The sequence below is a fragment of the Emys orbicularis genome, chromosome 12 (genome assembly GCF_028017835.1).
Source record: "Emys orbicularis isolate rEmyOrb1 chromosome 12, rEmyOrb1.hap1, whole genome shotgun sequence".
Taxonomy (NCBI): Eukaryota; Metazoa; Chordata; order Testudines; family Emydidae; genus Emys; species Emys orbicularis.
Genome location: NC_088694.1, coordinates 46,069,053 through 46,089,214, shown reverse-complemented (window position 1 = coordinate 46,089,214; position 20,162 = coordinate 46,069,053). Strand labels below are relative to the sequence as shown.

Below are 20,162 nucleotides of genomic sequence, written 5' to 3'. Positions count from 1 at the left end.
CCAAGTTATTGTTCTTTGAGATCTCACTAGGCCAAGAGCAAAATCAACTGGGGGGACACCCATATATTGAGATTAAAGAAAGACAAGGAGATACAATCTCTGCCATGAAGTCTCACTACTTCTTCTCCTGTCCTGCTCACCCTGGAGGAGGGAAGGGGCTGTGCAGATGGGCTGGGCCAAGCGTCCAGGAACCCTTCTGGACTTCAACATCTTCTCTGATGCACTCAGCAAGCTCTTCATCCCACATAATGACCTCTCTCTCCAGGTCATTTGCATGGGCAGATCTGGGCTTCTTTCTACTTCCATCTGTATCCAGTAGATGGCGAGGGTACATAAAAAACTCTTTGATCATTTTCTTATTTGTATGTTTCATTCACTTCAGTGACCTTATTTCTGTGTCTGCCCAACCAAGGCATCTGGGATTCCCCTGCTTTAAACAATTTATTTGAATATTTCAAAGTTGCACCCAGGTTAGGACCTTAGACCTTCCCATCAATATTTTCCTTCTTCTGCCATATGCAGTTCAATGATTCTGAGATTCATAGATCACTGTGATCATCTCATATGACCTCCTGTATAACACAGGCCAGACAATGTCCCCCAAATAATTCTTTTGATCTACAGCAGATCTTTTACAAAATCCAATCTTTATTAAAAATTGCCAGTCATGGAGAATCCACCATGACTTTTGGTAAATTTTTCCACTGGTTAGTTACAGTCCCTGTTAAAAATTCTTACCATGAAACAATCATTGAGAAAGAAAAACAGACAGAATCCTTTATAGTCCCTCTGAATGTCAAACCAATAGATCTTGAGTTTCTCAGTATAAGGCAGGCTTTCCAGTATTTTTATCATTCTCCTGGCTCTTCTCTGACCCCTCTCCAATTTATCAATGTCTTTCTTGAACTGTGGACACAAGAACTGGACAGTGGGTCACCCTGAATAGGAGAGCAATCCATTGGTCAGTCTTTTGTGGTCTCTTTGACCAACCAGAGAGGGAAGGAGAAAGTCCATCCAGACACAGGTGCATAAGATGGTTTCTGTGTTACTCAGTTGCACGACTGTAGGTAGAAATCTGCACAGGCCAGAAGCAGGGCTGGTGTCCCTATTCGAGGGTTTGAGATAGCCCCACCCCACCGTCCAATGGCCCTAAAACTCCCCTGTGACATTATTGACATGAACTGGGACCATATAGATCATTGTTGCAACCAAGGTCCTGTAGTGACACCAAATCTTGTATAAACAGGGTCAAATAAGATGTCTAACACAAGATTATGATGTGCTGGTTATAATTATGCTACCTGGGTGCATGTATCATTTTTGTATTTAAAGTTATAAGTTTTGGCTCTATACCAGGGGTCGGCAACCTTTCAGAAGTGGTGTGCCGAGTCTTCATTTATTCACTCTAATTTCAGGTTTTGCGTGCCAGTAATACATTCTAACTTTTTTAGAAGGTCTCTTTCTATAAGTCTATAATATATAACTAAACTATTGTATGTAAAATAAATAAGGTTTTTAAAATGTTTAAGGAGCTTCATTTAAAATTAAATTAAAATGCAGAGCCCCCCGGACCGGTGGCCAGGACCCGGGCAGCGTGAGTGCCACTGAAAATCAGCTTGCATGCTGCCTTCGGCACGCGTGCCATAGGTTGCCTACCCCTGCTCTATACTCTCTGTATTTCAAACTTGTGCTATGCTTCTGGGTGACAATCCAGACAATTTGGCATCAGCACTGCCTAGTCTGCTTGATGGCCATTAAGGACCATCAACTATACAATTGACCCATTGAGAGAAGGCAGATACACCTTGTGACTGAGCAAGGTATGCAGGGACATGCCTATGGACAGAACTCTAAGGTTTTTTCTTGCCATGTGCCCGAATGATTGTCTTTGGAACAAAGAAAGAAAGGCCACATGACAGGAAACTATAAAAGACTGCTGGAGCTCCTTCATCTTGTCTTCAGTCCTGCTTCATACCTCTGGAGGGACTTTGCTACAAACTGAAGGACTGAATGACCCATCCCAGTTGTGGATGTACTCCAGAAATTTGATTTGAACCTGCAGTTTATTTCATCACTGCTACAAGCCTGAACCAAAAACTTTGCCATTACTGTATGCAATTGATTCCATTTAACCAATTCTAGCTCTCATCTATATCTTTTTACTTATATGAATAAACCTTTAGATTGTAGATTTTAAAGGATTGGCAACAGTGTGATTTGTGGGTAAGATCTAATTTGTATATTGACCTGGGTCTGGGACTTGGTACTTTGGGATTGGGAGAATCTTTTTCTTTTACTGGGGTATTGGTTTTCATAACCATTTGTCCCCATAATGAGTGGCCATGGTGGTGATACTGGGAACCTGGAGTGTTTAAGGGAATTGCTTGTGCAACTTGTGGTTAGCCAGGTGCTGGTGGAAACAGGAAGAAATTTGACATGGGTTGAGGCACATAGGGACAAAAAACAAGAATTACTGCTGTCATAAACATACAGGTAACCTGGCTGACACCTGAGCTTCTTAACCCTTTCCAGGTAAAAGGATTTTGGTGCCTCTGGCCAGGAGGGATTTTATAGTATTGTATACAGAAGGGTTGTTACCTTCCCTTTATAGTTATGACAGAGGGAAACCTGATTGCTGAGGTCTGCGCTCGGAGAGATTCTTGATTTCAGCTCCATTGGGATTTTGAGAGTGGCCCTGCAAACCCTTCCTAGCCTGAGTAATCCTTATCCGACAAATTGTTCCACCGGAGCCAGTGGGGTCAGTCCCATTAGTAAGAATGGCAAGATCTTAAAGAGAACTAGACCCTGCAGAAGTTTGTCTGGTCCAGCCCCGGGATCTGTTCCCAGCACCTGAGCTCCTTCTAGCTTTCCATGCGCCCTCTGCCCCATCCAATCACCCTTGATCCTTGGCCCCTGACTGCCCCCGGGGACCCTCTGCCCCTTATCCAACCCCCGCAGCTCCCTGCCCCCTTACCAGCCGGAGCCAGCCACGCTGCCCAGCAGGAGTTCACAGCCATGTCACCCAGAGCATTGCACTGGCGGCACAGTGAGCTGAGGCTGCGGGGGACAGCAGGGGAGGGGTTGGAGGCTAGCCTCCCCGGCCGGGAGCTCACGGGCCAGGCAGGAGGGTCCTGCAGCCCAGATGTGGCCCGTGGGCCATAGTTTGCCCACCTCTGAGCTAGGACATTGATCCATAAGCATTCAGGATCATTTTCTTCCAAGGTATCAGTGACTTGGAAACAGGTGGTGCCAGTTTCAACTAAAAGTGCCTCTCCCCCTCTCCTTTTGTCCTCTTGATCCTGCCGGAATAGGTTATAAGCATGGATTTTGACCATCCAGTCATGGGAATCATCTCACCAGGTTCCAGTCATATGAACTAGACCAAACTGATGCTCATAGATGAGCAGTTCCAATTCCTCATGTTTGTTCAAAAGGGTCCTAGTATTGAGGTACAGGCAAGTCAAGAATTTTTTCTCGTTGCGTCCTTGGGTTCCTTGATTAATTTTCTTCTTGATTTTGTGCTGGGAGCTCATTTCTTCCTTCTTTTTACCCACCCCTTTGACTATTAGTTTAACCTCCTCTTACCTCCTTTAGCCAGATTGTGCCCAGGGAGTTTGGTCCCCCTTCTATGGAGGTGGAGGCCAATAAAACTCTGCAGCCCTGTAGACCAGGTCAATGACTTGGAATACAACATTACATCCTCACTGATAAACTTTGCAGATGACACAAAAATTGGGGGAGTGCTAAATAATGAAGAGGACAGGTCACTGATACAGAGACATCTTGGACCTGTGGTAAACTGGGCACAAGCAAATAATGTGTTTAAATACTGCTAAATGGAAATGTATACAGTGACACTGCACCCCATATTCTTCAAAGAGATATTATTATGATATGATTATGAGACAGTTATGATGTATTTATGCAAGATAAGTCATGTGAGGTGTCAATGGAAAAGTTATGATTTGCTGAATATGATTATCCTATTTATATGCATGTATCATTTCTGTATCTGAAGTTAGGAATGTTGACTATGTATCTATATCTCACATGTAGTTACACCTGGGTAATGCCCATGAGGCAAAAGGCTCTCAGTCTAGATGGCTGGCTCGGAAGGGCCCCTTCAGGTTAATGAGTCATTAGGAAGAAACAATAGGCCTAAGAAGAAATATATCTCCCACCTGGGGAGCCTTCCTGAAGATGCTATAGAGAATCTGCAAGCAATGGCTGCTGGGACACTACAGGGACATGTGACCAGGTCACCTGGTGCTGGACTCCACCTTTGGATGTCAGGATTTTTCCACTGACTGGCATGGGAATGAAGCTTTGAGACAAAGAGTTCCCACCATATGCAAAATAAGGCAGTATATAAGTATATAAGGCAGGGGAGTGACATCATTGTGGTTCTTCACTGCATCCCCACCCAAAAAGACACCTGGAAACTCCTGAGGAACAAAGACTAAACTGGGGGAAGTGCTGGACCTAGGCTAAAGGGATTTCTAGCCTGTGAATAAAAGACCTGGGGATTCCAAGCTGTAAGCAAGTGCAGCTGGCCCCTTAAGAATCTGCAGCCTGCTTGTATCAGCACTTAGGGTGAGAATTTATTGTTCATAGCCGATCTATGCAGTATATTAAGCTTAATTTGCTTTTTTTTTTTGCTAGGTAATCTGTCTTTCTCTATTTGATATCCTTATAATCACTTAAAGTCTATCTTTGTACTAAAAAAATTGTTTTTGCTTTGTCTAAAATGAGTGTGTGGCAGTCATAGCTCAGGGGCAGAAAGCTGTTGTATATTCCTCTCCACACGAAGGGAGGGAGCGAATTTCATGAGCTTACACTGTACAGTTCCAGGTGCAGCGCAAGATGGTATAATTTTGGGTTTACACTCCGGGGGAAGAGGTGGGGCCTGAGTTGCTGGGATGTTCCCTAGCTGGAGCCATCCCATGCAGTAGCTGGTCAAAGCAACTGCATGTAACTGCAGCTGTGCGTGTCCCTTTGTGTACATGTGCTGGTGAAAGTGCAGGCTGGAGCCTGCAGAGAGCTTGGCAGGCTGGTCACTGCAGTACAGTGTATGAGAGAGCCCAGGCTGGTGGGTCAGAGGGGCTCAGTGGTACCCCAGTTCCAGGTGGCACACCCGGGGAGAACCCGTCACATATCCATGTAGGAATAAAGTTTGCAATCTGTACTCAGAGGATGGGGGATTCTCTCCTGGAAAGCAGGGACCTGGAAAAAAATCTTTGGAAACTTGGTGAATACTCAACTGAATGTGAGCTCCCAGTGGGAGGCTGTGGCCAAAAGGGCTAATGCGATCCTGGGATGTATAAACAGAGGAATCTCACGTAGGAGTTGAGAGGATATTTTACCTCTCTATGTGGCACTGGTGCAACTCCTGCTGGGTTGCCGTGTCCAGTTCTGCTGTTCACAGTGCAAGTAGGATGTGGAAAAATTGGAGAGGGATCAGAGAAGAGCCACAAGAATGATTCAAGGTTTAGAAAACTTGCCTTAGAGTGAGAGACTAAAGATTAACAAAGAGAAGGTTACCTGGTTCCTTGATGACAGGCTCTAAATATCTAGAGGCAATAGTTAACAATGGGCTCTTCAGTCTAGCAGAGGAAGGTCTAACGTGATCCAATGGCAGGAGGTTGAAGCTTGAAAAATTCAGACTGGAAATAATGTGTAAATGTTTGAGTGAGAGAAATTAACCATTGGAACAATTTACCAAGAGTCCAGCACAATTGATTTTTGAATTAAGATAGGATGTTTTTCTACAGGACCTGCTCTAGGAATTCTTTTGGGGCAGGCCTGTGGCCTGTGTAAGACAGGAGCTCAGACTAGATGATCACTGTCATAAACAGATAGTTAAGGGTTAATGCCTCTTTTACCTGTAAAGGGTTAAGAAGTTCACCTAGCCTAGCTGACACCTGACCAGAGGAACCAATGGGGGGACAAGGTGGTTCAAAAGGAAGGAGGGAAGTTCCCTTTGTTTAGTTTCAGTTTAAGTTTTGACTGGAGTGGGAAAGCTCCAGAATTCATCCTCTTATCAAGTAGTGAGTATTAGTGAAGGAAATAAATTGGTTTATGTTTATTTTCTTTGTAACTTGTCTTGGGACTTAGGGAATAATCAAATTGGGTATTTTTTGTGTAACTAAGTTTTTGCCAGGGGGAACATCCTCTGTGTTTTGAATCTGTTGTCTGTGAGATCAGCTTGTATGCTGTCTCCCAGAGGGTTTCTTTTACCTTTCTTTTCTTTAATTAAAAGTCTTTTTTTTTTAAGAACCTGAATGATTTTTCCTTGTTTTTAGATCCAAGGGGATTGGATCTGGACTCACCAGGGATTGGTGGGGGAAAAAAGGTGGGGGAATGAGTAATTCTTCCTTGTTTTAAGATCCAAGGGTTTGGATCGGTGTTCACCAGAAAATTGGTGAAGAAGTCTCTCAAGGCTACCCAGGAAAGGAGTTAGAACTTGGGAGTGGTGGCAGAAAAACAGATCTAAACTGGTAATTCAGTTTAGGGGTTCACATGCAGGTCCCCATGTCTAAAGTCCAGAGTGGGGGTGAAACCTATGACATCACAATAGTCCCTTCTGGCCTTGGAATCTAGGAAGCCATGAATTCTTCTCAACTGCCCCCAGCCCTGAGTGTTGCTGTGAGCTGGGAGGAGGGATGGGGGTTAGAGAGACCAGATACCCCCAGCTGTGATAGCATCATTTCCTGCAGACCCCTTGATAAGAGGGGTGGGGGAATAATGTGTCTGATTCTCAACCCCCCTGAACCAGCTTGTTCCCCTGCCCAGGCCAGACAGGAGTCAGCAGCCCCAAAGGGGAAAGGCCACATGTCCCATTCCCTGCCCCCCTGAGCCAGAAAGTCCCCACACCTCCTAGAGATGAAAGAGATGAAAACTGGTTCTGACATAGCATGGGGGTGCACTATAGAGATATTGATAGACAGAAGCTTATGTGTATGGAGATAGATAGATAGATAGATAGATAGATAGATAGATAGATAGATAGATAGATAGATAGAGATTGGCTAGAGACAAAAATAGATGGGTGTAGGATAGTTCAATGGAGGGATAAATGGAGGGGGATATATAGATGGATGGATGGGACGGATGGATGGAGAGATGGGGGGGTGGGGATGGCTGGATGGATGGGGATTGCCTAGAGAGATAGATCGGGATAGGATCGATCGATGGATGGGGATGGATGGATGGGGATGGGAAGAGGCAGATCAATTTCTTGTCACCAGAACTATTTCAAACCTGTCCCACTTTTGTCCCAGAAGTTGAACCTCTGGAACCTGGACAGCTGATTGCTCAGGCTGCTTTCCTCCTTGGAGTTCCCTTTCTGTCCCAGCAGGCAGGGACTCCTCCAGCGCTGAGGGGGTTAATTCCCCACTGGCACTCACTAGATCCTCATTCTGCATGAAATCACTGAACCCAGGTGTCCTGGGTCCCAGCCTAGCACATTAACCACAAGCCCACCTTCCTCTGTAGGGGCCAATTCTCTCCTGGCCCTGGCAGATGCGGCGGCTGCTCTGGATTTCATGGCTCAGGTTAATGTGACAGTACCTGAATCACTCTTTTTTGCAGCAGGCCACTCAGCAGGGCAGGGGAAGTGGGAAGGGGAGGATCAGTGCTAATGTTCGATCTGCAATCAGTTCAACGTAGCCATCGCTGTGTTGCCTTCCCACTGTCATTGCTGGCGCTGGGAACAGGTGTGTTTGGAACAGCAGGCGGCCACCCAGGGGGAACAAACCCATGGAAAGGCTCATTGAGGACATGGTAGGGTGCAGTTTCAACAGAAGTTAACAGGTCGAGGTAATGACGAGGATCTCCCATAAACAGTCCGGCTGACACGGAGGAGAGCTACAAACCGCTGGGTCCTCCCCAGGGTTTGGCTCGTGTCTGTTACCGGGGAGGAAATAACCCAGCTGTTTCCCCAGCAAAGAGGTAGTCTAAGGGTTGGGATTTCCAAGGAAGGCAACGGGAGCTGGCCTCAAACTTGGCTCCTAACTCCCCTAGGCTCCCTACCTTGACGCTCATGGGTTGGGGGCTGCCTGAGGGTAACAAAGGCTGGGGGAGGGGGCTCAGCCCCTCTGCAAAGCAGCCCCTACATCTGGGCCTCTCCAAAGGATAGAAGTGGTGCAGCTCTGGCTCGTGCAGTGATTCCCGGCTTGGCTCAGGGCTCCAGCATCCTCATCATCTCCTCTATCCAGGGGATGAAGGTGGAGACTCTTGTGTACACTCCAGGGGAGGCGCTCTTTTGGGATCCCCAGGAAACGATGCCCTGGGCTCTTTTCCCACACACCAGGGGGCCTCCAGAGTCGCCCTGCAAAATTAAACAAGCCACAGATGGAGAACAGCTCAGTGAGTCGTTTCCAACTGATGTGCATCTCAGTGACACCCCCTGGTGCAGCTGGTCCCAGTGTCACCCCACAATGTCCACCCAGCTCTCCTAGCACCCCACGGCCCATCTGGTCTAAACACCCCACCCACTCCCCTGTCCAGCTGGTCTCTGCCTTCCCCTGAGACAAGACCAGTTCTTTTCCCATTCATTCGTACAGCACCAAGCACAGTGGGGCCTGATCCCCTATTGGCCGCTCGTAGGCACAACTGCAACCCCAAAAGCCTCATTCATAATAACGATTTATCAAGGGAGCTTGAAGCCAGAAGGAGATTCACCTTAAAAGAGGCTTTGCCCTTCTTCAGATCCGCCACACACATCATGGTGGAAGCATCATAGTCCCAGTAGGTCACATCAGGATTTTTCAGACACACATCATCCTCCAGCACCTTCAAATTCGCCTCCTTGAGTGTGGTGGTTGGGGCAGATTTACTCTGTCTGCTGGTGCGGCCCCAGCCGGCGACACTGCATTTGGTCCCTGGCTTCACTCTCTTGTCGGTGCGTGGCAGGGGGATGGTTTTCACCCATTTATTCAGCTTCACTGTCTCTGCCAGCTGAGCGACAAGAATGATGAACACACTCACGGACACCCAGACACACCCTGTTCCCAGCAAAACCCCTTGACCATGTGGTCAAAGGGGGCGGGGTGATGGGCTGAGGCGGTGCCTGCAGCAGTGTGAGGTGACAGGGGGTGGGGTGATGGGATGGGGGTAGTACCTGAAGCACTGTGAGTTCATAGGGGGTCGGGTGATGGGCTGGGGTGGTACCCGCAGCAGTGTGAGTTCATTGGGGGTAGGGTTATGGGATGGGGGTGGTACCCACAGCAGTGTGATGACACTAGGAGTGGGGTGATGGGATGGGGGTGGTACCTGCAGCAGTGTGAGATGACAGGGGGTGGGGTGATGGCCTGGGGGTGGTGTCTGCAGCAGTGTGATGTCACTAGGGGCGGGGTAATGGAATGGGGGCGGTGCCTGCAGCAATGTGATGTCACTAGGGCGGGGTGATGGGCTGGGGGTGGTACCCGCAGCAGTGTGATGTCACTGGAGGCAGGGTGATGGGATGGGGGTATTACCTGCAACAGCATGATGTCATTGTTAGTGGTCTCAGTGTCATATTGTGGGTGGAGGATCTGACGACGCACGGTGATCTCTTGTTGGCTCCGTTCCTGTTTACTAATATTATGGGCTCCCAGCTTGACAGTGATCTTGCTGTAAAAGCCAAGCACAACCCATGGGGCTTTAGGGGCAGGAACAGACATGAGGTGGGGGGTGGGCACATGTCTGTCTGGTTCATGAACAATGATATGGAGGGGACAGGATACCCTGGGGCTCTCAGGCTGTGATCACGGACTCGGCTTCTGGTCTGCAAAAATGTATACACCATTGTACACATTGCCAACACTGATCCCCCTCCAGGGCTGCGGACTGGCTAACTCAGGGAGGTGTGTGGAGAGGGGGAAATGGCACAAGCGGCCTTTCCCCTCTAGGGCACAGGGGCGGCTCCATGGACCAGCGCAGCAAGCGTGTGCCTGTGGCGGCAAGCCGCAGGGGGTGGCCTCTCGGTCGCTGTGAGGGCGGCAGTGAGGCTGCCTTTGGCGGCATGCCTGTGGGAGGTCTGCTGGTCCCGCGGGTTCGCGGCAATTCAGCAGCGGGGATGCTGAAGGCGCGGCACCGGCAGACCTCTCGCAGGCGCGCTGCCGAATCCGCGTGACCCGCCAAAAGCCGCCTGCCTGCCGTGCTTGGGGTGGGAAAAAACATAGAGCCGCCCCTGCTAGGGCAGCAGCACAAAGTGTCTCCCCCTTGTGCTGTCCCCATGAGCTGCTTCACTCCCCATTGTTCTCCAGGCCTCATCTCCCCTGAACCCCGGAGAACAATCCCTGCCTAGATCCATATGGAGTCTATGCCCCACTCCCCCCAGCCCGGAGTCATGCAGAGCTGTCCTGGGGCTGTGAGCCCCTCCCTGCCCCGATCTGGGCAATGGGGCCGGACCCCAGCTGGTGTCAACGGCCCGTAGCTCCATTGATTTACCCAGCGCTGGATCTGGACCATGGTTTGCACAGGCCCTTAGAGACATGCCGAGGCCCCCTGAGCAGATCAGACTCTGGGATCTGCTCTCCCAGCCTTTCCTACTAACTGCTCCTTCCCTGCAACCTACAACAGCACCAGAGCTCCCAGCTCCTCATCACCCACTAATGCCTGTCCTGCCCCGACATTCCCAGCACACAGGCGCTTACTCTCCATTGCAGTGAGCGGCTGTCAGCACGAAGTTCTCCGCCACCAGGAACCCACCACACGTTTTTATATACCGTCCGTCTTGTATTTGCAGATAGGCCATGTAGGGTCTGGAGTGGGGCTTGGCATTTTTTCCTCCAATGATCTCACCTGCAGGGGGAGACCAGGTTCATCTAAAGAACCCCATCATCTCCCTGGGCCGGTCTGGGACCGAGCTCCCCATCCCGAAGGGGAGTCTCCACAACATTATCCCACCCCCTGTGATGCTCTCCCTGGGGGATCCCTGTGCTCAGCTCTCCCCCACACTGGACACCCCATGGGGCTGGAGGGTCCAATTTACAGCTCTGATGTCGCTGGATGGACAATCCGTGCCAAATGCACCGGGAGTGGGTCAGTAATTGCCCTGCCTTGAGCTAATGGATTTGGGGGCCAACCTCACCCCGGCGTAGGCCAGGCAGCCCCCAGAAGGGGACTGGGTGAGGAATGGGACACACGGTCTGTTGCTTTGGTGCTGAGCTGCTCGGTGCTGGTGTCGCTGTTTTTGCCCTTCCCCAGCTCTCCCTTACGTGGGCGGTGAGTGACACTGATCGATATCAGTGCTGGGGGTGACAACATGCCCCGATTCCCCCTGACATTCTGTACCCCTGTGTTAAAACCCATTACAGGATGGTGATACATTTTGTACAAAGCATGCCTTGTGAGATCTCTCTCACCACATGTTTCTGCAATCTTACTGGCTGAGTCGCTTTCAGTCAGTTTCCATCCCCCATGCTGCTTCCTTTGTACTTCCAGTGTTGTGTGCGCTGTGGGTAGAGAGAAAGGGAGAGGTCATGGTAGGGGGAGGGGTCTGCTCCCCTTCTTATAGGTCTTTCTCTTCTTCAAAAATCGTCTCCAGCTGGGATTGAGAAGACAGAAAATCTGCGCAGACAGTAATACTGAGCTGTTTCTTTGTCAAGATGTAAATTTTTCACCCACATCTTTCGTGCCCAAGAATGGCCACGTAACCAGGTGATGGTCCATTTGATTACATTAACACTTGGCTGAGGTATCAACTAGCCGTTTGTCTCTGGAGAACTGGCTTGTGGTTGCTCCCCAGACTTGAAAAATGTCTGAATAACTCCATGCAATAAAATCTTATAACTTTACATGCCACACATATTTTACCAGAACAATAATGGTCAGTAAATTATGAGTATTCAGATGATAACTCACAAGGCATGCTTTGTGTAAAATTTATCATAGTCCTGTAAAAGTAGTGAACATATGGGTACAGATTGTCACAGACCCCTAGGTACCACTCTCTAACCCCAATCCCTGAGACCCCCCCCATTCACCCCAATGTCCCAGGGGCCCTAATCCCAGCTGTACTTACCAGCCCAAGCCCCAGGAGACAGGAGAACGGCCATGGGGAGCAGGAGCAAGATCTGGGCCTGCATGTTTGGAGTCAGTGCAGGGACGATGAATCTGCCTCAGGCCTGCAGGCTTTATAGACTCAGCTTGGAGGGGATCGGGGGGGCAGGAAACCTCAGTGTCACCCACACACTCATCTAAATGCAGGGCTCAGGCATCTCAGTTTCCAACCACAGCCAAATACATAGGCCGGGGGGAAGGACAGGCCATGTGTCAGCCGGGGATCCTGCACAGCTGGCTGGCTCCCTGCATGGCTGGCTCCCTGCACAGCTGGGTGGATGATGCACCACTGGATGGAGAAGACACCGCTGGGCACATCTGGGGCTCAAACTCTCCTGGCTCCATCCTCGCTCAGCTCCCTGCCCGTGTCTCTGTGATGGGGCTGTGGGTGACAGCGACTGATCTCAAGTGGCTGGTAGGAATGTGGCCCTGTGATCTTTCTCATATTGGCCCAGCTATGAGCAGGCTGGGTCTGGGCAGACCGCCATTGGCCCTGATCACAGCAACCATGGTGGGAGGGTTTCTGACAACCCCCTCCCACACCCTTCAGGGAGTCTGTGATCACGTGAAGGGGATGTGGCTGCATCTGTGATGCTGTACAGCTGGGAGCTATGACTGTGCAGCATCAGATAGGAAATGACACAGCAGAGCCAGCGAGAGAACCCAGGTGTCCTGGCTCCCAGCCCTCTCCCCTTCTCCCACTCTAACTGCTAGACCCCACAACCCTCCCAGAGCCAGGGACAGGGCACAGGAGACTTGGCTCCCAACCCCCTCCTCTTCCCCTTCTCTAACCATTAGACACTACTCCCCTCACATAGCCAGGGATAGAACCAAGGAGACCTGGGGCCGGCGCCAGTGTTCCCTCTCATTTTTCCCACCCCTCTGCCGAATGAATGTTCTTATGTGCACCAGTATGGAGGTGAGGTGTGACACGACCCTATGTGACACATCACCTTCATATTAGTGCACCTAGCAACATTCATGTGGTGAGGGTGGGGCCAACGCTTTCTGAGTGTGGGAGGGGGCTCAGGCCTGAGGCAGAGGGTTGGGGTGCAAGGTGTGAGGGCTCCAACTGGGGGTGTAGGCTCTGGTGTGGGGCTGGGGATGAGGGGTTTGGGGTGAAGGACGATGCTCTGGGGCTACTGTGAGGAGACAGGACTCCCCCCAGTGCTCTCCTCACAGCAGCACCTGGGCGGAGGCGCCTCCCTCCACCATGGCAGATCCAGGGATGGGGCTGCAGGAAAGGCGCCCCTCCCCTAGCCCTGGCAGGTTCCAACTGGGGCTGGGTTGGAGCAGGGGGAGGGTCGCAGATCCTGGTGCCCCGGCTGCAGTAGCTCTGGGCTGCCCCGGCCACGGCTGAGTTCGAGCCAGGGCAGGGCCGGCTCTAGGTTTTTTGCTGCCCCAAGCAAAACATTTTTGGCTGCCCCCCACCCCAGCCCTGGGCTCTCTCCCCCCCCACCCCCAACTGCACCCTCCTTCCGCCGCAGCCCTGGGTCACTGGTAACTTGCTCCCAGGGCGGGTCATTCAGCAGGAATTTTGGATGTGCACAGAACACAGACAGGATTACTTCCCATATGGTTACAGAACTGCAATGAAGTCGAACAATTTTCAGCTTGTGTGATTGGAGGATATCTGGATGCATATTATAAGACTGTCCTACATAAATGAGGAAAAGTTGAGGTGCCTTTATTATTCTTTTGTTCCACTCTTTGTTTCTATGGGGAATTTGCCAATGCAATATCACGGTCTTCCTTTTAAACACATAAAACTAAAACTAAACTAAAAAAAAAAAAAAAAAGCAATGGCTGTTGAAAATAGCAATTCCAGTCCTAATAACCACTGGGAAGCATTTCTTGCTCAATTTATTCTACTTTTTCTACAGCAAGTGACAGTGGATCAGTATATTTGATTTGGGAGAAATGAAGTAACAGCTGCCCAAATTGAGCTTGAGCCCTCCTGAATTTTGAGGGTGTTCAAATCTGGAAAAGAAAAGTCAATTTCTGCTTCCATGGCTCAGAAGTGGAAATCCTCCTATGTGCCTGGTACTGTATCTAAAGCTGCCCAGGTCCTAGTAGAGCCTCCCCTCCCTTACTTTTCATTTTAAATTCTAGTGGGATCCACGTACCTCCCTTGCTAGGCTTCAGATAGAGAGGGGCACTGTCCATTTAGTCCACCCAATTCTTTCTTTGGGGGAGAGCACAGGGCTGGGGCGGCAGGAGGTGCAGGTGGGGGCCAGAGCTGGGGTGGCAGGGAGTGCGGGGGGGGAGAGCCCAGGGCTGGGGCAGCAGGGGGTGCGGGTGGGGGCCAGAGCTGGGGCGGCAGGGAGTGCAGGGGGGAGAGCCCAGGGCTGGGGCAACACAGGGGGGAGGGGGGAGCCCAGGGCTGGGGTGGGGGGCGGCAAAAAACCTAGAGCTGGCTCTGTCCCTACCATTCACAGCAAGCTGCAGGTTTCAGTTCCATACTCCTTCCCCCTCCCTTTCCTGTTACTAACGGCCAAGGGAATGCTGGGAAATGTAGTTCTTTCCCTGCTCCAGGGCTGGCTCTATAGGCAGGGAGCTAACCAAGGAACTACAGCTCCCAGGGCTCCTTGTTGGTTCTCAGCTCCCATGCTGGATTCTTGCACCCCTGCAAATATGCCGCCCCAAGCAACTGCTTGCTTTGCTGGTGCCTAGAGCTGGTCCTGGGCCAGGGTAGGGGCACCCTGGCCTTGGCTGGGTTTGGGTCGTGGCAGAGTTGCAGCCAGGGGAAGGGTACCCCATCAGTGGCAGGTCCAGGCTGGTGCTGGGTTCTGGCCACCCCTCCCCCACTCATGGCAAATTGGAGAACAGGCTAGGTTGGGGCCAAGGGAGAGGCAGCTCTCCCCTGGCTGCGGCATGTCCCCAGGCAGGTTCCTTGAGCCCCTGCGCAGTGCTAAATAGACGGCTGCGTGGCTGCACAGCTTACAGGGAACTTAGGGACTCCTGGCTCCCAGCCCTCTGTGACCCCATTGGTGCCAACAAGCAAAGTGTTCACTGTCCTTCACAAGCCACTCTGGTCTCAGACCTGACAAACTCACTACACCGAAGACATTACTTCCCTGGGCTTTACTGGATGTGAGGGCTTTACTGAAAGCTGGTAGTTTGTCAATCCTCATGCTCACTGCAAGCCGTGCGTATGGATGGCTAACGTCCTTATCCTGGCACCTACAGTTAATTGTCTTCGGGTGACTCTCCAGGGAATCTCATGGCTTGGGGATAGCCATTCATGCAGGAGAGAGCTGGCAGGCCTCCCCTGCCCCCGCAGCTAGCCAGTGGTGGACTACACGGTGTGACACTGGCAGACCCAGGTAGCTGGCAGTAACTGAGAACTAACAAACTCATCGCTGGAGACCAGACTGTTCACCTGTGTGTTTGTTTCACCCAAAATAGGGACGAGTCTTACAAGAAAGTATTTAGTGTTCAGACTCTATGAAATGCTCAGATGTAACTCCCTGGATCGATCTCACGTGCAATCTCTGTGTTCCAGGCTATAAGGAAAGATGTACAATTTGCTTTATAACACCAAAACGTTTGCTCTGAACATGAGCACCAAGGCACTGGAATTTTCCCTCCACCCCCACCCCACACATCCAGAAGGACGATCAAAATCAGATGGGCCATCACATTAAAAAGGATTTTTGAATGGATCTGTTCCTGATGGAAAATGCTGCCTGCAAAAAAGTACTGTGGGCTTGGATGCTGAATGAAGTAAATAAAAGGAAGCCACTGGACAATTTTTTAATGAACACAGACTCTTTCCTTGATTGTGTCTTTCTGGGCATCTAGTAAAGTCATCTGCAACAATTCCTATTCCTAGGGGAATTCTGTGCCCCCCAAAAATGTGCCAAAAAATTAAAATTTCTGCAGACAATATTTTAAAATTATGAAAAATTGTGTATATTTTATTTGTCAAAATAAAACAATATAATCGTGCCAGTTTCAATTATTTTGGTTATTTATTTCAAAATATCTGTCAGCCAGTATGTCTGTAATAATACAGAGGGGAAAGAAAGATTCTGGTAAATTCCTTACTAAGCATATTAATATGGAACTTTTCCCCACAGGAAATACATACTGCACCAGAAGCGCCGCAGTTCTGCCTTTTGTCCACAAAAGGCCACTGTGGCAACAGGTTTCAGAGGGGTAGCCATGTTAGTCTGTATCCACAAAAACAACAAGGATTCTGGTTTCAGAGTAGCAGCCGTGTTAGTCTGTATCCGCAAAAAGAACAGGAGTACTTGTGGCACCTTAGAGACTAACAGGTTTATTTGGGCATAAGCTTCCGTGGGCAAAAAACTCACTTCTTCAGATGCATGGAGTGAAAATTACAGATACAGGCATAAATATTTATTGGCACATGAAGAGAAGGGAATTACCTTACAAGTGGAGAACCAATGTTGAAGGCCAATTTAGTTAGAGTGGATGTTGTCCACTCCCAGTAATTGATGAGGAGGTGTCAATATCAAGAGAGGGAAAATTGCTTTTGTAGTGAGCCAAACACTCCCAGGCCCTATTCAAGCCCAAATTGATGGTGTTAAGTTTGCAAATGAATTGTAGCTCAGCAGTTTCTCTTTGAAATCTGCTTTTGAAGTTTTTTTTTGTTGAAGTATGGCTCCTTTTAAATCTGTTATTGAATGTCCAGGGAGATTGAAGTGTTCTCCTACTGGCTTTTGTATGTTACCATTCCTGATGTCTGATTTGTGTCCAATTGTCCTTTGACGTAGAGACTGTCCGGTTTGACAATGTCCATGGCAGAGGGGCATTGCTGGCACATGATGGCATATATCACGTTAGTAGATGTGCACGTGAATGAGCCCCTGATGGTGTGGCTGGTGTGGGTTGAATCCTATGATGGTGTTGCTAGAGTAGATATGGGGACAGAGTAGGCAACAGGGTTTGTTACAGGGATTGGTTCCTGGGTTGGTGTTTCTGTTGTGTGGCGTGCAGTTGCTGGTGAGTATTTGCTTCAGGTTCGGGGGCTGTCTGTAAGTGAGGATTGGCCTGCCTCCCAAGGTCTGTGAGAGTGGAGGGTCGTTTTCCAGGATAGGTTGTAGATTACTGATGATGCACTGGAGAGGTTTTAGCTGGGGGCTGTACGTGATGGCCAGTGGTGTTCTGTTATTTTCCTTGTTGGGCCTGTCCTGTAGTAGGTGATTTCTGGGTACCCATCTCGCTCTGTTATTCTGTTTCCTCACTTCCCTAGATGGGTATTGTAGTTTTAAGAATGCTTGATAGAGATCTTGTAGGTATTTGTCTCTGTCTGAGGGATTGGAGCAAATGCGGTTGTGTCTTAAGGATGGCTGTAGACAATGGATCGTCTGATGTGTCCTGCTAAGCTACAATTCATTTGCAAACTTAACACTGTTTGCAACCTCCACTCCCCAGATGCTCGTAACTCTGAGGTTCTCCTGTACATGCATTAGCATGGCACCGAGATCAGGACACCCATTGTGCTGGGTGCTGCACAGACCTCGACTGAGATCAGGGTTCCCCCATTGTGCCGGGCGCTGCACAGATCCACAATCCCTGCCCCAACGCATGTGCAGTTCAAACAGACACAGGTAGAATCATTTTTCTCAGTTTACAAATGGGGAAACCGAGGCCCAGGGAGATTGTTCCTAAGGGGTTTGGGTGCCCAGTTCCCATCAGCACTCCATGAAACTCCCAGCCCCAGGGAGAAGCCCAATGTCCCCACAGGCAGCCTGTGTTGACCTGGGAAATTCTCCCAAATTTCCTGGGGCCAAGCCCTGTGCCTTAGCCCCACAGCCGGCCTCCCTGCCTGGGGCAGGGTTTGGCAATGGGGTCATAAAGGAGCCTGTGGGGGCTGGGCCACTCAACCCCTCGGGCTGCTCTGAGAGCCCCAACCACACCCAGGAGAGGTTGCAGGGTTCGATACAGCCCCCTGGCCCCCATCAGGAGCAGGGGAGAGACCTGCCCAAAGCTGCCCCTGCCAGGTGAGGGCCCTGCACCCCATGGGCTCTGCTCCCCCTCCTCCAGCTCACCTGCCTGAGAGCCAGGGGGCAGGAAAAAGGCCACAGGAAGCAGGGCCAGGATCAAGAGCTGCAATGTCAGAGCCATCTAGGCATGGGCATGGAGCCTCTGCTAGCCCCTGGGGGTTATATGGACCAGAACGGGGAGGGGGGCAGGGCCTGGGAATCACAGGGGCACGTACACTCCGGTCTGGAAATTCCCACCCCGGATGGGCCAGGAGCAGAGACACCCATTGGGGAAGCCTCAGGTCACAGCTCCACCCACATTGGGTGGGTGTTGGAAGGTTCCTTCCTTGCTCGGGTGTGCACCAGGCCTGGCTGTGGATGTGGCTAACACTGCTCAGCGCTACTACAGGTGTAAGAAACACCCCTGAGTTTTTCTGCACTGAGATACCCAGACCCATCAATTTCAAGGCCTGGAGAGACCATAGTGACCTTCCAACCTGATTCTCTGGGCACCCCAGAGCCAGAACCCACCCCGTGACTCCTGCCTCCACCATGGCCCCAGGTCAATTGTTCCCCTGGCTCCCTGTTCAACGCATTAGGGTGGCACCTAGACCAAAATCAGGGCATCCATTGTTTGTCATGAAGTGTGGGGGAGTCAGAGGGCCCTGCATCCCAACTTTGCAAACCACAGGAACTCAGCCAGCATTGTAAAATGGAAGGTTTGTTTGGTTTATTAGTTGATAGAGACACTGAGTAGAATAGAGCTTGTTAGCATAAACAACAGGAACATTCGGTAGAGTCCATCTTGGGGGGTGGGGAGTCCAGAGCCAGGACTCTGGGTCTCCCCCGTCTCCCCAGCCAGCTCCAAACTGAAACCCCTTCCAGCCTAGAGGCCCATCAGTGATAACCAGTAAAGTGTTCACTATCTTTCACAAGCCACTCGGATCTCACTCCTGACAAACTCACTATACCCCAGGTACCACTTCCCTGGTATTTAGCCCTGAAGGATGGCGTGTGAGGGCTCTACTGAAAACTGGTAACTCATCAAACTTCATGCTCATTGCGAGTCATGAATACAGGTACTAGCTCAGCGATAACGTCCCTATCCTATGTCTAATGGGCTTGGAGCGATCATCCAGTATCTCGTGTAACGCCAATATTTAAAAAGGGCTCTAGAGGTGATCCCAGCAATTACAGACCGGTAAGTCTAACGTCTGTACCGGGCAAATTAGTCGAAACAATAGTTAAGAATAAAATTGTCCGACACATAGAAAAACATAAACTGTTGAGCAATAGTCAACATGGTTTTTGTAAAGGGAAATCGTGTCTTACTAATCTATTAGAATTCTTTGAAGGGGTCAACAAACATGTAGACAAGGGGGATCCAGTGGACATAGTGTACTTAGATTTCCAGAAAGCCTTTGACAAGGTCCCTCACCAAAGGGTCTTATGTAAATTAAGCTGCCATGGGATAAAAGGGAAAGTCCTTTCATGGATTGAGAACTGGTTAAAAGACAGGGAACAAAGGGTAGGAATAAATGGTAAATTCTCAGAATGGAGAGGGGTAACTAGTGGTGTTCCCCAAGGGTCAGTCCTCGGACCGATCCTATTCAACTTATTCATAAATGATCTGGAGAAAGGGGTAAACAGTGAGGTGGCAAAGTTTGCAGATGATACTAAACTGCTAAAGATAGTTAAGTCCAAAGCAGACGGTGAAGAACTTCAAAAAGATCTTACAAAACTAAGTGATTGGGCAACAAAATGGCAAATGAAATTTAATGTGGATAAATGTAAAGTAATGCACATTGGAAAAAATAACCCCAACTATACATACAATATGATGGGGGCTAATTTAGCTACAACAAGTCAGGAAAAAGATCTTGGAGTCATCGTGGATAGTTCTCTGAAAATGTCCACGCAGTGTGCAGAGGCGGTCAAAAAATCAAACAGGATGTTAGGAATCATTAAAAAGGGGATAGAGAATAAGACTGAGAATATATTATTGCCCGTATATAAATTGATGGTACGCCCTCATCTCGAATACTGCATACAGATGTGGTCTCCTCATCTCAAAAAAGATATACTGGCACTAGAAAAGGTTCAGAAAAGGGCAACTAAAATGATTAAGGGTTTGGAACGGGTCCCATATGAGGAGAGATTAAA

The 20,162-nt window shown here is 49.7% G+C and overlaps 1 protein-coding gene across 1 annotated transcript; it reads right to left on the bottom strand.

The window, feature by feature from the left end:
- Window positions 1–8,179: 8,179 nt before the first annotated feature.
- LOC135887001 (cathepsin G-like) lies at window positions 8,180–18,141 on the bottom strand. Its single transcript, XM_065414781.1, has 5 exons — window positions 18,066–18,141; window positions 10,638–10,785; window positions 9,477–9,612; window positions 8,683–8,958; window positions 8,180–8,329 (listed from the first exon to the last, which is right to left on the bottom strand). The coding sequence occupies exons 1-5, from the start codon at window positions 18,139–18,141 to the stop codon at window positions 8,180–8,182; spliced, it is 786 nt and encodes a 261-aa protein (XP_065270853.1).
- Between the last annotated feature and the right edge of the window lie 2,021 nt (window positions 18,142–20,162).

Coding starts and splice junctions, on each gene's coding strand:
- LOC135887001 (XM_065414781.1), bottom strand. CDS start 18,141: ATGGCTCTGACATTGCAGCTCTTGATCCTGGCCCTGCTTCCTGTGGCC. Junction 9,613..10,637: donor GCCGCTCACTGCAATGGAGA/GTAAGCGCCTGT, acceptor TGGCTTTTACAG/CAAGATCACTGTCAAGCTGG. Junction 8,330..8,682: donor AGGGCAAAGCCTCTTTTAAG/GTGAATCTCCTT, acceptor TTAATTTTGCAG/GGCGACTCTGGAGGCCCCCT.